Source organism: Garra rufa, chromosome 23, assembly GCF_049309525.1.
Source record: "Garra rufa chromosome 23, GarRuf1.0, whole genome shotgun sequence".
Taxonomy (NCBI): domain Eukaryota; kingdom Metazoa; phylum Chordata; class Actinopteri; order Cypriniformes; family Cyprinidae; genus Garra; species Garra rufa.
This window is the reverse complement of record NC_133383.1, coordinates 32903506-32921540: the sequence shown is the minus strand read 5'-3', so window position 1 is coordinate 32921540 and position 18035 is coordinate 32903506. Positions and strand designations below refer to the sequence as shown.

General features: G+C 35.4%; 1 protein-coding gene across 4 annotated transcripts in view; it reads left to right on the top strand.

Moving 5' to 3' along the window:
* Positions 1-18035, top strand: part of psd3l (pleckstrin and Sec7 domain containing 3, like) — a 153802-nt gene that overhangs the window by 122941 nt on the left and 12826 nt on the right. For all 4 annotated transcript variants that reach the window (XM_073830094.1, XM_073830095.1, XM_073830096.1 and 1 more), the window contains 2 exons: positions 4263-4306; positions 15394-15584. In XM_073830094.1, coding sequence (XP_073686195.1) covers positions 4263-4306; positions 15394-15584 — 235 coding nt within the window. The remainder of the gene's footprint in view (positions 1-4262; positions 4307-15393; positions 15585-18035) is intronic.

The window sequence follows — 18035 nt, the reverse complement described above, 5'->3', positions numbered from 1 at the left end:
CTCTCCGGTGTAACTCGCTCGCTCTTTCACACCCGTGTGTTTTGTGTTGTGCCGTAAACACGTAGGTCTAATGTGTGTGTGTCCAGCGGGCGGTATCCCGCTGCTTCTCACACAGGTCTCATGTGAGAGGAACATGGCTTTGTGTTTGTACACATATGAACACTGACACTTCTAAACTTGTATGGGAAAATGACTACACACATATGCAGTTAACAACAGTGTATGCGTGTGAAATGTTTTTGATTTTTATTTGTTTAATTTTTTGCATCACTTGCAATTCATTTAAAGGAAACTGATGATTTAGCTGGATTTAAAGGCTTAAGTGATACAATATTATAAAACTATGTCTAAAAGAAATATATCTAGAATAAATAAATATGTAATGCACATTTACATTTATTTTAGTTAAATGTTTTTTGCATCACTTGCTATTCATTTAAAGGAAACTAGTGAGCTATCTATCTATCTATCTATCTATCTATCTATCTATCTATCTATCTATCTATCTATCTGTCTCTCTATCTCTCTAACTCTCTCTCTCTCTCTATCTCTCTCTCTCTCTCTCTCTCTCTCTCTCTCTCTCTCTCTCTCTCTCTCTATATATATATATATATATATATATATATATATATATATATATATATATATATAAACATATATACATATATTTGCATTTAATCTTACAGTATAGTACAGGAAGCAGTGTGGGAGGCAGTGAGAAGCGATGACATAGGAAACAAACATGAACCAGGCTTCAGACGAAGCACAACCAAGTTGTATGTTGGAGCGCTGCCAACGAGGCTATTAACTCCAATAGATATTGTTTTTAGAACGTGTGGCTTACATCACAGCTGTTTTTACATGGCTGTTTTTTTTTTTTTTTGGTCAGTAATTTTAAGATTCATTTAATTTCTGCGTTACTAGTGTTACCAAATAGAAAGACAAAATAATGTTTCAGTTCCATCAGTGCTATTTCTCATTCAGATACGTTCTTATACTATTCTTTGGGTCAGCAGTTGACATGTTGTGCCTCTCAAAGCACCACATTGTTTACACTTTTCAGTAAATCAGTTTACTTATTTTTGTAGTTTTGAGTATTAAATATAACTCTTGTATTTATGATTACTAATTACAATTTAAAGTGTCTTTCAGTACAGTATACACTAACCTTTGCAACTTCAACCATTCATTTGTTATTAGTGACTAGGTCACAAGCTCATCACCTTTCGACACACAGCAGTAGACTAAAAAACAGCTAATTTTGGTAGATTCTGGAATTTTAACTAGGGATGCACCAAATGTTCAGCAACCGAAATTATTTGGACGAACATAGCAAGAAAAGCTCTTTCGGTGTTTGGCCAAAATAGCGAAAAAGCTGAATAAATTATACCAAACAATGACGTGATGCAATCAAATAGAGGCGTGCACTAATGCAGCAAACGAGGGCAGTGTGGAAGCATTTAAAACGGTCCGAGAAATAATCAAAAATCATTACAAGCACCGACAGCGAGAGACTGTTTAGTGTCGCATCGCGTGTCTTCCAGGAGAAGAGAAAGGGCTGGTTGTTGCTGGTTACTGTATGATGACTGAAATCACCAAATGGCCTTAAACCATTAGTAAATAAACTACAGAACGTTATGTTTCAAAGTTCAAAGTGCGAAGAAAATCTGTGATGAGAATCATTCATAAATCTGCTGCTGTGAACAAAGTAGTGCTGAGGTCTTCTTGCTGGTTTCCGCCAAAATAAAAGTGAACATTCATAAATGTTAGCATTGTAATTTTACTGTTGTTCTGTAAAATAAAATAAAAAAGTAACACAAAAATAATAACAATCATTACAACTGCTTGATTAATATATTTATTCTAACATTCTCCTTTGCTCAGAAAGGCTTGTGAAAACACATGCCTGATTCAAGAAAGGGGTCTTAAAAATGGCCAAAGAATATTATTTCACTAACTTTAATTTTAAGTTAAATTGTGCTTTGTTGGTAGGCTATAATGTCTACTAGAATGTTAAAAATGTTCAGTGTTAAGTAAATATTTTTAAATTGTTGTTTTGTAATTGATTTTTTCTTTGAAAAGCAAGACAAAACTGTAAAATGCAAATATTGGCTATTTAATTTATGCAATTGTGAAAAAAATTGGCAAAATAGATGGGGGAAAATACTAAAAAACAATGTGTCATTTTATTCGGATTCGGCCAAGAATTTTTATTTCGGTGCATCCCTAATTTTAAGTGAGATTTCATGTTTCTTGTTTCTAAATTAAATACCTCAGCAAAAACTATTTAAAAAAATGAAATAAACATATTCACAAATGAATTTAATTTAAATAATGGAACACAGCTTCAAGTACTTAGTGAAGTAAACACTGCCTCTGTTTTATCATATAATTTTTTAACACTGCAAATTTTATTCTAACTTAGATTTTTTTTGTCTTGTTTCCAGCCAAAATATCTTTAAAAAATCAAGAAGGATTTTCTAGACAAGTAAAAACTATTGTCTTGTTCTTAAAACAAGCAAAATAATCTGCCAATGGGGTAAGCAAAAAGTTTTCAGCTTGAAATAAGATTATTTTGCTTGTTCTAACTCACTTAATTTTGACTTATTTTTTCTGAAAACAAGATAATTCTTACTCGTCTAGAAAATCCTTCTTGATTTAAGAATTTTTAGATATTTTGGCTGGAAACAACACAAAAAAATCAATGTAGGAAAAGTAATTTTTTTCCAATAAAATAAAGCAACAGAAAGAACAAAGAAGTAAATTAAGAGCAGAATGTTCTCTGTTTCTTGCAGTGGTGTATAAATTATTTCCCACAATTGTGATTTTATATCATCAATTTCTGTGAAAAAAAAAAAAAAAGAATTCTGAGTTTATTTATCCCAGGTTGCAAGTTTATATCACCCAAGCATTGGAAAGCCTAAAAGTCAGAATTTAGTTTTTTTTATCACACAATTCTGGGGGAAAAAAAGCCAGAATTTCCTGAAAAGAAGTCAGAATTGTGAGACACAAACTCGCATTTGTGAGAAAAAAATTCAGAATTGGATTGGTTCTGACTTATTGTGAGTTTATAAACTTTGTGTTTGCTCACAAAAACTTTTGTGATGGAAGTAAAGAGGTGAAAGAAAGAAAACTAAATTTCAGTGCTATTTTTTAGGGTAATATTTTTGTGAGCAAACACTTTCTAGATAGAACACAACACTTTTTTTTTTTTTCATTCAGTTTTGCATGCAAATGTATCGGAGTAAAGGTATACATTTTAATTAGGAAATGTAGTGGAGTAAAAGTACAGATACTCCCAAAAAATACTTAAGTACTGTAACAAAGTATTATTACTTTGTTACATTACACCACTGGTTTCTTGTTGGTTTTGTTGTTTAATTCATGTTAGTAGATATGTCTAATGCAAAGATACATTGAATATTGTGACACTTTCAAAGGCAGCCATCTGTCAGTCAAAGCACTGGTATCATGACTTTTTTTCTCATATTTTATCGTATTAACACAAATGAGACCACAAGGGTACGGGCCGTGACCCATCGTGTGTCATCGTGTAGCAGCTTCACGTAACATCAGCTGACGTGTGTTTAGTGTTATGAGACGGTGACTGTTATGAGATATCAGCCGCTTGAGTGTCTGCCGTGGGTCACATCAGTGTTACGTGACGTTGCTTCATGTGAAATGTGTATCAGATGACGGCTGAGACTATGTCTGTCTGGTTTATCTTGCATGCACATGAATATAGCGAAGCCCTTTTTGTCATTTGGCACCTGCACGGATGTGTAGTGCGCATGTGGTCTGAAGAAGTAACTGTGTAATATTCATTCTGACAAATGAGATTTCTGCAGCATTTTGATATTTGGTTTGACCTTTCGCTCATTCTTCAAGCAGGAATCTGGGAGTGCATTTGCATAAATAGTGCAAATAAATTGTCTGACATTTTCACAATGAATTTTACTGATGGCACTGCATGAGAACGATTCATTAGTCCAGAACACACAGTGTTTCATCATAACTCATGATTCCACGGTGGTTGACGTCATAATAACTCCGTGAGATGATATATTAAATTAAAAAGCACAAGCACCGATCTGGTACATTTTAAACGGAGATCAAGTTGCATGGATCTCACATACCATATTTTAAGAATAGTTATTTAAGGAGGTTAAAATGAATAAATTGTACTTCATATGAATTTTGAATGAATACTGAATGCACACCATACTAAGACTTTGTCTTTTTTCTGTTTTTTTCCCATGCAGTCAATGTACAACTCCATCAAGAATGAGAAGCTGGAATGGGCAGTGTAAGTACTTTCATATTCACCACTAATAATGCTCATTTTAGAACTGAAATAAAAAGAATAAACAGGAAATTCTACAGAAAAAGCAGGAAATATGCACATGCGATATTCACTTCCCCACAGATTACCTTTCTGAGGCATCAAGGTTTCTTTCTGTCTTCCAAAAGGGGTGAAAAAATGGATTTATTTTTATCTTCATCCACACACAAATACAAAATGAATACATGGTCCAATTAAGGTCCAGAAAGTGTGTGTGAAAGCATGCCTTTGAGTCAAATGATTAGATTGGTGGCGTTTGAGACATGAGCTGTAATTATGATCTTGAAAACATGACATTAGACTGACAGTGTGCTTCACTGATAACAGTCATAAAGCCAGACACCATCCCATTGTGGCAAATTACAGCAAGCCCTCGCCAACTCTCTGCACCAACCGCAAACCACATCTTACATTGCCTGATCCCGAACCAAATGTTTTGGACCTTCAAGCCATTTTCGAGCTGCAACCTGTAAAAATGATTAAATATTAATTAACAGCATGTTTGATTATATTCTGTTTATTAAAGCAGTAAGCACCCATGTATTACTGTGATTTTAAAACAGCTATAGGGTGCAGTTCGACACAACGTTGGAGAATTACTGGTTCCTAGCTGATTTAAAGGAGTGCTCTGGCTTAAATACATTTTAAGCTTTGTCAGCAAGAGTTTGTCAATTACCACAAAAAATATATTTTTTTAACAATACGTTTTTACAGTTTGTGGTTGTGAAAGTAAATAGTGGAACGCAATAAACGTCAAAATTCATAGTATTTTGAAATTCAAGACAATAATATACATTAGTGCTGTCACATTTATTCTGAAATTAATCGTGATTAATCCCATCTAACATTAAACTGTGAAAATGCTTATCTTACTTAGATTTTTTGTCTTGTTTTTTGTCTTTGAATTCTTAAATCAAGAATTTTCTAGACAAGTAAAAAGTATTTTCTTGTTTTCAGAAAAAAAACAAGCCAAAATTAAGTACGTTTTTGCTTTTGATTTCAAGCTAAATCTCACTTAATCTTGTTTTTTCTGAAAACAAGAAAATAATTTTTACTTGTCTAGAAAATCCTTCTTGATTTAAGAATTATTTGATATTTTTTGATATATCTGGAAACAAGAGAAGCAGCATTTTCTGCAGATTTTATTTTGCAATAATTTCACATTCAGTCTTTAAATTAATATAGAAACAACATAAAACATAAATTTTTTTATGACTGAAGGTGAGAATCACTGATACCAATATTTCTGTACATGGAAATTATTCTTTTTTCCTAACATTTAACCATTGACTATAGCCATTCAACATTACAGTATAATTGAAAGCTATCAATATTAACATTTATTAGACTATTTTAAGTGAAATTAAGCAAACAGTCTTTACATACAGTAAACCCATTATTTACCTTGCCCTTCAGCAAGAAGGAAATATACAGAAAATGAAAGTCAAGAATAAAATCAAACACTAAATACTAAATTAAACACAAATAAATCACTAAAGCTACAAAAGTTATCGATTTCTTCTTTGTTCTTTTGTTCTTTGATTAATAGACATCACAGCATTACATAGCAGTTATTTGGCTGCTATTACTTTAATAGCCGCCGCTGCTGAATGTGACACGGATCTGACACACACGCTAGTAGTTTTATTCACGCGTTAATTAGAAATTATACAGGCTACAGCGTGTTTTCACCGTATTTGCACATGCAATTGAAGCGCGTTATGAACACAGTATAACGGCTGACAAAACAGGTAAATTCATTTTTACTGACATTTTTGTGTGTTTATAAAGTATTTTACAATGGCTTTGAATGTAATTTAATGACAGAATTTTCATATTCAAAAACTACCCCTTCAAAACTGTTTTTAAAAATGCACTTAAAAAATTAACTAATTTTAAAATTCGGCACATTGATCGGGAAGGCTCTGAGCATTTTTAATTTTGTTCAACTCTTGCTCTTAAATTTAGAAATGTGTGGTTTAGATTCCGTTTTGCAGTGATTCCTTTAAAGGTTGTATCAGCGATTTCTAGCCTAAAACATAAGTGTCAATTTCAGCTTACCTTTCTTCACGATCCGCTCGCTGCCTGCCCCATAAATTGTCTGTGAAAAAACCGCGTCTCTCTGGTCAGCCTAGGGTCCGAGATATGCCAAAAAAACAATCGGCACTACCAACCTTTCCCCACAAAAACAAACAGTGTTCCAACCAATCAGCGTCAGGGGTTTGGTGTTGTGGACTTTCGCTCCGCCTCCCTCACATCCCTGCACCAGTAGGAAAGTCCACAACACCAAACCCCTGACGCTGATTGGTTGGAACACTGTTTGGTTATCTGTGGTGTGTTGATAGTGCCGATTGTTTTTTTTGGCATATCTCGGACCCTAGGCTGACCAGAGAGACGCGGTTTTTTCACAGACAATTTATGGGGCAGGCAGCGAGCGGATCGTGATGAAAGGTAAGCTGAAATCGACACTTTATGTTTTAGGCTAGAAATTGCTGATACAACCTTTAAACCTTGGATTTGATCCCAAAAAATGTTCTTTAGTGCACACCTAGCAGAATTTTCCGGTTGGATTTTAGATTTTCAAAACCTCAGAAATTGCCTCATGTGAACAAGATCCAAGCTGTGCATGAAAATGCTTTAGCATATCACAATGGTGCTTGTATATGCCATTGCCATCGCCGTCTTACCGTGAAGGTCCCTGAACAGTTTGAAGACAATGCCACCTACTGACCAAGAAATCTCTATAAAAATTCAAATAATGTGAATAGTTACAGCAGGCATGTCAAGTCGTGAAAGTGGTCCCTTTAGATTTTTAAAGCCCAATGTTCCAAGCAAATTCACTAATGAAGTCGACTGTGAAGACAAATGCTGCTGCATCTTGGCAAAGCTTTTGCATATTAAAGTGACCTTGGGACCATGCCATGAGTGTCGCTTTTCCCTTTTACACCAAAACGTATTTCCACTGACTTGAGAGCCAGGCAATAACAAAACTGACTACATAACCCTCCAACCAAGAGCACTGGGGTGGAACATTAGGCTGATTTTAAGTGCTGGAACAGCCAGGGCCTAAACAGCGGTGTTAGAGCGCATATCGATCCAATGGAAATTGTGTGCACGCCCTCAGCTGATCCAATGGATCTATAAGGTGCAGAGGGGCCAAGAGCAATATACAGTCACAAGGCCTGTCATTTCTACTGTCACCCCTGTTGCCAACAAACAAACATAGCATGCAGCTTTTTTTTTTTTTTTTTACAAGTCTTATGAGTTTGAGAACATATTTTACCAAGTGAGTCTTGGAATAAAATAATCAGAAATATTAGGTGCATCTTTCATTTTTGTGGTGGTCAAAGTTCCAGTTATTCAGTCTTTAAATGTGAAGTAGTTGTCACCCAAAGGGTTCAACCAAATATGGTGCAACTCTTTTTGGTTGCCTTGGTTAATGAGCAGTTTTTTTGGGCTGGCCCTGGCTGGTGTAAAATTGATTGTAAATATTAAAATTGCATCATGTAATCATAGGAAGGACATTTCTGAAGACTCTTGTCTAAAAGTAATTGAAAATAAGTTTGTAAAACCACTTCGAAGGCTCTACTGCAAAGCTGCCCAACCCTGTTCCTGGAGATCTACCTTCCTGCAGAGTTTAGTTCTGACCCTGATCAAACACACCTGTCTGTAATTATCAAGTGCTCCTTCAGATCCTATCTAGTTGGTTCAGGTGTGTTTGGTCAGGGTTGGGGCTGAACTCTGCAGGAAGGTAGGTCTCCAGGAACAAGGTTGAGCAGCCCTGCTTCATTGCTTTTGCCAACTATAGTTAACTGAAAGTGGAACTTCTTGTTAAACATTGGCTCTGGTATGTTTGGCAAAAACAGAAGTCTTCATCCCAACAGTCAAACATTGTGGTGCTTTCTCCAGGAGAATCTGAAGTCTAGTTCTAGTCTTTGCTTTGTGTGAGTCTTTTCAAATTGAAATGTTTTGTTAAATTGCTCTGAGAACCTGGTAGCAGTTTTTTTGGTTTCAGGCCAGCAGGTTTAAGCAGCCAGTGGAAACACATTGCACATGTTTTGTGGTTTTGAAAATCTAAAACCCAACCAGCAACTTCTGCTAGGTTTGCACTAGCGAAGAGCATTTTTAGGGATTAAATCCAAGGTCACTTCAAAATTTAAGAGCAAGAGTTGATTTTTTTTTTAAATGCTCAGGGCCTTTCCAAACAGTGTGCCGAATTTTAAAATCTCTGCAACGGTTTAATTTTTTAAAATGCATTTTTTTAAAACACTTCTGAAGGGGTAGTTTTTAAATGTGAAAACTCTGTCACCACTTAACTCTTAAGTTATTTCAACTTTCAGGGCCACCTGTGAATGTTTAGTGAATGAACTGTAGTTGCCACTAGGGGTGGGAGAAAAAAACGATTCTCCGATGCATCCTAATATTTCAGAATCGATTCTGAGCGTGTTTTTCTCCCGCATATGGCACGTGTGCGCACTAGAGACGCTGCCGGCTTCATTGCACAGAATTTGCACTGTGAGACACGTGCGCACTGTTTGACATTGTGTGCTTCCACCCGCCAAGTTATGCTTTCATTTCTGCCGTCTGGAATGCGGTACTATTAGATGCACGAAATTCATGCACTGACAGACTTTCATGTGCGCTTTGTGTTTGTTCGTCCTAAAGCTCGATTGCAGATGCGGTTAAATGCACTTGCATTTTCGAATAGTTTTAAATGAAACTGTACATACAGTCAGTTATCTTTTCAGAGCAGGACAATACATCTGATATATCGAAATAGATCTGTGCATCAGTGGCGCTCCGTCCATATAAGCTGCTAATGTGCCGCATACCCGGGCTGTCAGAGAGAATGCGTTCACGTGTTCATTAAAATAAGCATGCTTATAAGTTGATCCCTTATTTGACGTAGAATCTCCCGGGAAAGCAGATTCTCCGCATCTTTCTCGACTCCTCAAAACTGATGCGCATTCTGTTTTGCTGGCATGCGCGTGATTTCATTCGCAGGGTAAGCTGTCCGCAAAGCGCTCGCCCAAGCGGAAAAACGCGCTGTTGCTGCCAGATCCTGATTGCCGAAAATCATATTGTGTTTGATGCACAACTTACTCGACTAAAATGAAAAAAAAAAAAAAAAAAAAAACATCCTAACTGTCATGGTTGGGGCCATTCATGAATTGAATTGAGAATGAATGGTAAATTCCAATTCACTTCCTGGAATGGAATTGGAATTGGAATTGCATGCAGCTGACAGGAAATGGAATTGGAATTGAATTGGAAGGCTAGGAAACAGAATTGAATTCAAATAAATTCCACTAAATTCCACTTGAGTTGCTAAATAAAATAATTTGACTTGATTTGCTTAATAGTTTATAGTACATTAAATATTGTAAATCACATAAACAACAAACATATAAAAGAAATACAAAGTACTGTATGTTTAGTATGTTAAGCGTGATCATTTCACATGCCAAATTTCAGGAAATGATGATAATTCGATGCAATAAAAAGTGAATGAAATACATGAATGAACATGACTCATTTTTTTGTGAGCTGAGACATAATATATGTGGTAATCATATATTGAATGTATAGTACATCCAGAAACTTATCATCACTGTCATTCAATTATTAATTCATAATGTACAGTTCTCATTTTTATTTACTTGCATTTGATCAACTCTACTTAATACATGGTATTTGTAAAGCATCATAAATAAAGTTCAAATGTATGTCTCTAAATGTAATCACAAATAAATGCTCAGAAACAGCAATAAATGGAATTCAGTGGAATTTCCCTGAATTGAATTCCACTTCCTGTAATTCCAATTCAATTCCAACTCTGTTTCCTGTAATTGTTGTTCAATTCCAATTCCAATTCCATTTCCTTCTTTGAATTGGAATTGTTGAGTTCATTTCTGAATTGACCCCAACCCTGCTAACTGTATATTATCATAATTTCTCAACAATTCAAAATGTGAAAGTCCACTGAAAAAAAAAAAAAAAATTCATAATTTTTTTCATAATTTTTTAATATTTTTTTAAAAATAATAATAAACAGAAAAAAAGAGGAAATATTAAAATATGTTTTAGTCTCTGATTTTATTGGTTTCTAAATAATCTAAAGATATTATTATTTTTGATATTACTGGTGGTTTTAGCACTCAGCATACCTGGTAAAAAAAAAAAGTCACCGCTCCCCACTTCTTTGTATTAGTTTGAATGCAGCTTGTTAAAGCTGCCTGTCTATGATCTCATCAGTAATAATAAAACGGCAGTAATGCTGAGAAAAAAAAGAAAAAATATTGTCTGTAAACTTTCAGATACCTAAAGACACTTATTTTAAATAAGAAATTGTTTTAAAAAGTACCTTGCTTATATAATTAAAAAAAATAAAGTAAAATTGGCACAAAATAAATTTGATATAAAACGTATATGAAAATGTAGCCATGTGCAGAACTATTGAAAACTAAGAATGTGAGCATCATGATATTGCGAAACCCTATTTTATTAGACATTTTATTTAAATGTGGAAACATAACACTGTAAAAACCAATAGTTTACCTTACTTAGATATAGTTATCTTGACTTAGTTGCTATACTTACTAGGTTTTATTAAGTTACATTTACTTTCAAGGCAAGTAAAGCTATTTACTTACTGCTTCAAGTAACGGTTACTTAAAAATTTGTAGTAGCCACAAAGGAACCAACAACATTAATAAAGCAGTGAGAGGCAGCAGTGCGCTAATATGTTGGTAATGTGCAAAATAACAACAGAAGAAGAAGAAAAGAAATGTTTTTGAGGTGGGACAATTCTTAATAGATGTTTTACTCATTTCCTCCATGTCTGCAGTTATCTTTCTTTCACTAATTTCCCAAAGTCATCTTGAATGTTGAACTTTCAATACAACTGAAATATTTGAGAGAACATCACATAAGCTGACTTCATAAATTGATTTAAAAAAAAAAAAAAAACTTATAGTAATTAGAGTTCACTTTGGTTGGGCACCTGGAACTTTCTTTTATTATAACTTTCTTCCTATTGAAGCATGATTTACTAATGATCCTTTACTATTTTAATGTTCTTTATAAACACCTTGAGAAGCTTTGAATTGGGTTGATACAGTCCTTTAATATTTACGGTAATATGCTGGAGTCACACACAGACTTTATCATTTAGCACGCAAATCAAAACAATGGTAACAATTCAATTTTATTTATTTTTAATAATTGTTACAATAACCATTTTATTTGCTCTTTTTGTTGTGCTACTACGGACACAAGACAAAATATAAACAACAACAGTAAAACAAAGCAATTGCATAATTTATTCATGCCGAGTAGCAATACTCAGAACAAGAGTAAACCTAAAGTAAAGAGTCAAGTACCCCTACAGTTCTTTTTCAGTTACTAGAACTCTTGTGTAAGTAAACTATACTAACTAAACATCTGTCAGTACAACATACTATTCCTATTTCACTTAGTTTTCTTTCTAAGGCAATCGGTTTGCATGCTTTTTTTTAGTAAGCCCAACTAATTCGATTTTACAGTGTATGGAAAGAGTCAGCTGTTTATTTTTCTTATCTTGCTGAAATCCTCTAGCCTGGCAAGCCAGACCCACATAAATGTAGGGTCTGGGCACTCTCCATAGACAGGGCTCAACGGGAGGGGTGGGATAAACGGTTGTCTTTCAAACTCCTCTCCACGCAATAGGATAGCGCTACAACCAATCAGAGACGTAGTCGGTCAGGTGACGTAGTCAGAGCGACGAAGATTTTTAACAAAAATCAGTGCACTGTGCAGTCTGTCAGCTAAATAATAGACATAGATGGGCACTAAACCTTTAAAAGTAAACAAAAACATGCACAGACAAATCCAAATTACACCCTGCGGCTCGTGACGATACATTGATGTCCTAAGACACGAAACGATCGGTTTTTGCAAGAAAATGAACAGTATTTATATAATTTTCTTTTTACCTTTGATACACAGCCACGTCCATCTGTCATGAGCACGAGTTTAGCATATCTATGATTCGACTCGTCACATGTGAACGCGCTTTGATGTAGTATACGCAAACACCGAAAGGGGAAATATGTAAAAAAAAAAGTCCAGGATGAGTTTGCGCAAGCAAACGTAATCTTTTTCAGCTTTAAATGGGTTTGAACAACCAGGACAAGCGCAAGTAATTACCATTTTAAATAGCCGCTATATCCACAATCTCTTGTGCTGTGTAAACAATGAGTGTCGTATCCACGCCACAGATCGCTTCCGGTGTTTGCGTATTCTACACCACAGCGCGTAACGAGCTCCTGCTCAGGACACATGGACGTGGCTGTGTATCAAAAGTAAAAAATTATATAAATACTGTTCAGTTTTCCACGCTTAATTCACGGAACCAGGAATTCATGTCTGACGGAACTTATGGTCGCAGGTCAGTCGTCATCATGTTAAGCCCGCCCACCGACTCGTGATTGGCCCGGTACATCTTGGATTTTTCGGAAATTTAAGTGAATTGAGAGTAACTAGACTGACCTTGGAAGCAAATGTAATTTGCTGCCGCTAGGGGCGCGTCTAGATTCTAGGCTAGAAATCCTCTGCATCCATCATCATTTATCTGGGTTTTTAGGGTTTTCTAGTGTGTATAGAGAGAGAGAATGAAATAGCCCGTTGTAATGTGAAGTTGAAATGAATTGTTTTATGATTTGAAATATGTTTTATTTTGTGGGTTGGTAAATCTCATCTGCCTGTTAATGGTGTGATTCAGCTTAAGTAAGTGGATGGGAACTTCTAAAAGGGTCATTTATATACCGAGACAGGAGACGCTGCTGTGAGCCTGTCTGCCAGTTCTGACTAACTTGACTTGTTGCCTGGTTCGCTGTTTATTCATGTTTTTCCTTTTGAAAACTATTTTGTGCGATCCTACTTTCCATAAAGGGAATCTTTGAGCATTTCTAATGCCTCCTGACACTCGACTAATGTCACAAGGAAATAGTGGTCTGAAGCATCAAACGTACAGCAAGCCGAGGTAAATGGCTGCTGTTGGGATTGTTAGTTTCCTAGCAACGTTCTTTTGCATGACTGACAGAAGCTCCAACCTTCAGGACAGAGTCCGGCGGAGTGTTTGCATTTAATCCAGAATGTAGCAGTGCAACTGTAATCTTTGTCAAAACCCATCAAGCATCTTCTCAGCTGTTAATATGACAGTATTTGAGTGTGTGAACATGTGAAGGGCCGCGTGTCAAGTTACACACCCAACTTAATGTTGTGACCTCTGACAGTCATGCTACTGTCCATGTGATTACAACTGTTCGTCTTCAATCAAACACTCCACCTGCTGTACAAAACAAAGAGACGTGTGTGAGGAACAGATCTAAAATAAAGTCATCACATGCACTACCTTTTAAAAATCTGTGTTTAAAAACAGTGGTGTATAAAGTACCTTAAAGCCATACTTAAGTAAAAGTGCAGATATCTTACCAAAAAATGACTTTGGTAGAAGTTAAAGTCACCATTTAGTATATTACTTAAGTAAAAGTTTTAAAGTATGTGATATTTATTGTAACTAAGTACAAAAGGTATTTTTTTAATCTTAAATGTACTTTTAAGTATTGAAAGTAAAAGTACAATTGCGAGTTTACATCATCCATTTCTGAGAAAAGAACGTGCAAATTATCAGTTTATATTGCAATTCTGACTTTATTTCTCACAAATCTCACAATTACAAAGTTTATATCAATTCAGAGAAAAAAAGTCAAATTTAAGGTTTTTTATCATGCAATTTTGGGGAAGAAAAGCCAGAATTTCCTGAAAAGAAGTCAGAGTTACGAGTTACAAACTTGCATTTGTGAGAAGAAAAAAAAAGCCAGAATTGTGAATTTTATCTCACAATTCTGACTTTTTATCTCAGATTAAATTCACAATTCTAATTTATTATGAGTTTATAAACTTTGTGTTTGCTCACAAAAACGTTTGTGATTGAAATAAAGAGGTGACTACTAAATAAAAAAATGAAAACTAAATTTCAATGCAAATCTTTTTGAGGGAAAGGCAATATTTTTGTGAGCAAACAATTTCTAGATGGAACGCAATACTTTTGTGAGATATTTTTTTCATACAGTTTTGCAAAATTAAGAAATTACATGACTTCTGACTTCTGACTATTTTGTAGTAATATGCTTTGAGAAATGTATCAGAGTAAAAGTATACATTTTAATTAGGAAATGTAGTGGAGTAAAAGTAAGCTGAAAAATAAAAACTCAAGTAAAGTACAGATGCTCCAAAAAATACTTAAGTACTGTAATGAAGTATTACACCACTGAATCTAATTACAAGTACTGACATTTTGTAATCTAAATATGTAATCTAGATTACATGTGAGAAGATCAGAAACTCCTGAGCAGGTTGGACAGGTGATTGGTTATATATAAAAAAAAGTGTGAATGCCTGCCAAAATACATTCGTGATGGATGGCATCACCTTCACTCAAGGAGTTTTTAGGAGCCCTGCCATCCATACCTGAGCGAGCAGTAATAGATGGCATGCATGGATGCAGTGACTGAAACTAACAGCCATGTGGGATGAAGATAGCAGCGTCACAGAAAAGTGAGCTCAGTAATATCTGCGTATAAAGCGAAATAATGGAGAAACATTTATGTGATCTTGCATGAATTGGAGTGTGATCGATTAAGATGCATGAATTGTATCTTTAGCTGTCATGCGAAAGAGACAATTTTAACAAATGACATTTAGATGGAATCTACTGATTCTTCCTGCTTTTTATTTTCACAAATGTCAGGCGGCCACATAATAACAGATGTGCATTATGAGTCAGTGGTCAGTGTGTTTGTGCGGGGATTCCTGCAGTGATGTTGAATGACTGCAGACTCTCCCACACATCAGCCTATCAGTCTCTTACATAAATGTGTTTCTGCAGCTCAAACGCTTACATTTAACAGAACCTGTTGAGTCTGTCACTACACATACTTCATACATTATCAGGTCTGTGAAAGAGTTGTCGTGCATGAAGGTTGATGGGATGTGTCTGTGTGTTGTAGTGATGGAGATGAGCTGAAGAAGTCTCTGTCTGAGCTGGCGGATAAGAACCATCACTCTCATACTAAGAGCATCAGTCGCATCAGCAGCGGCAGTAACCCCTTCCTGGACATTGCACATGACCCCAATGCTGCTGTCTACAAAACTGGCTTCCTGACCCGCAAAATCCACGCTGACATGGATGGAAAGAAAAGTAAGTTTTCATGTGAAACCATGCAACAACTGCTCGTTTTGAGGGGAAAATGTATATGAGCCAGCAGCTATGCAGCATGATTTTGTAACAGCAGTAAACAAAATACTGTTAAACTTTGTTGTTTAATTTAAGTTGAAGGAGTCGTTCACTTCCAGAACAAATTTACAGATAATGTCATCCAAGATGTTCATCATTCTTTCTTTATTCATAAAGAAATTAGTTTTTTTGAGGAAAAAATTTTCAGGAATTATTTTCATATAGTGGACTTCTGTGGTGCCCCTGAGTTTGAACTTCCAAAATGCAGATTCAATGCAGCTACAAAGGGCTCTAAATGATCCCAGCCGAGGAAGAAGGGTCTTATCTAGCGAAACAATTGGCGATTTTCGAGAAAAATACAAATTTGTATATTTTTAAACCTCAAATGCTTGTTTTGTCTAGCTCTGCCGTGCACATGTGTACTCTGTTCAGTCCTGTTCAATACTGTTAGGGTATGTCAAAAAACTGTAGGATGTAGGATGATTTTGAAGTTGGAGGAGAAAATAAGACAGGAGTTTTTGGACATACCCTAACTGTATTGAACGGGACTGCACAGAGTACGCATGTGCATGGCAGAGCTAGACAAGACGAGCATTTGAGGTTTAAGTGTATATAAATTTTTATTTTTTCTAGAAAATGACCCATTGTTTCGCTAGATAAAACCCTTATTTCTCGGCTGGGATCGTTTAGAGCCCTTTGAAGCTACATTTAAACTCCATTTTGGAAGTTTAAACTCACAGGCACCATAGAAGTCCATTATATGGGGATAATTAGCCTTTTTCACAAAAATCGAAAATTACGTCAGTGCAGGGTAAAGTTAGTTCCGCTACAGGTCTGCGCCTATTATATTAGTATGCCCTTGTCTCAAATAATGCTTCTCACCTTTTCTGTTTTGTATTTTTCCAAGTTGTTGTTATATAATCAACAAAAAAACGAATTTTTTCTTTGATTGCAATTTATATGACCCTTTTTATTGACTCTGACTTGTCAAAATAATACGCCTAACATAGCACCGGCTGGTTTCTGTTCTCCATCTCTGGTATATTTGAGCGTATTTTCGTCATTTCCCTTGAATCACTACAGCATGGTAAATTCTATAAGCATTTGACAGCATTTATATCCAAATGCACATTTTCCAAGAATAAATTAAACAATTCTGAGTCTGGTTGATGCATGATGCATGCAACTCAATACAACAACGTAATCCCGATCCAATAGGAATAAAGTCATTAATCGGAGTCATCTCTTGTTTAGCGTTATATTATTTTATTATGTATATCCCTGGGCACATTATACTATGTACATTTACACCGTCATTTTAATAATGCAAAGAAGAATCGTAAAGCACAACCAGCACCAAACAGACAGAACGGCAAAACTCAAAAATGTACTGAATTATAAGTGCCAACATTCAGAATTAAATAAAGTATTTGTGATGAGCCAAAGCTGACAAAGTTTTGAAGAAATGTTTGCTCTTTGTAGAGTAAAACACTGTTATATATCATAGTATCATAGTACCTGTTTTGTAAAAATAGACTTTGATTAAAAATAGACTCTTGTTAAGCATGGCCGCTGCTGTCACCGGAAAAACTTTTACCCTGCAAGCGCTAATCCGGAAGTCAGAAACACTGAAGTGTGAAAAAGGACCATTCCTGAAATGTTTTCCTCAAAAAACATTATTTCTTTACGACTGAAGAAAGAAAGACATGAACACATTGGATGACAGTGTGGTGTGTACATTATCTGTAAATTTTTGCTCTGGAAGTGAACTACTACTAATGCTTAAAGCTAAAATACCAAGACATAACGAAGAATAAAAATCAGTTTTCAACTAAAGATTTACCAGGTGAGGTCATTCAGAGGCTCATTTCAATTCCTTGTGTGATTAAAAGTCTTTTTCATAAGCACTTTATATTTATGACTTCATAACAGAAGCTTGTGGGTGTGCAGGGAATGATGGGAAAGGACATTAAATAAACGCTGTGTAATGTGAACGAGGGTAAAGCAGGTGTGATTCAGTGCTTTGGCAAGCACGCATGGTGAAATGGGATTTTGGCCGTAGTCTCCCATATATTATGTCCACTTATTTTTCCTTCCTAATGAGATTCTAGAGTCACTAGAAAACCCGCTGAGCTGTTTGTGTCTGTTAGAAGAGATGTAACGATTACAGCTTCTCCTGCAGAAAAATCTCAAAGACTGGATCAAAACTGATATGTGACCCTGGACCACAAAACCAGCCATAAGTAGCACAGGTACATTTGTAGCAATAGCCAACAATACATTGTATCGGTCGAAAATGGCAAAAATCATTAGGATTTTAAGTAAATAGCATGTTCCATGAAGGTACTTTGTAAATTTCCTACCTTAAATATATCAAACTTAATTTTTAATTAGTAATATGCATTGCTAAGAACT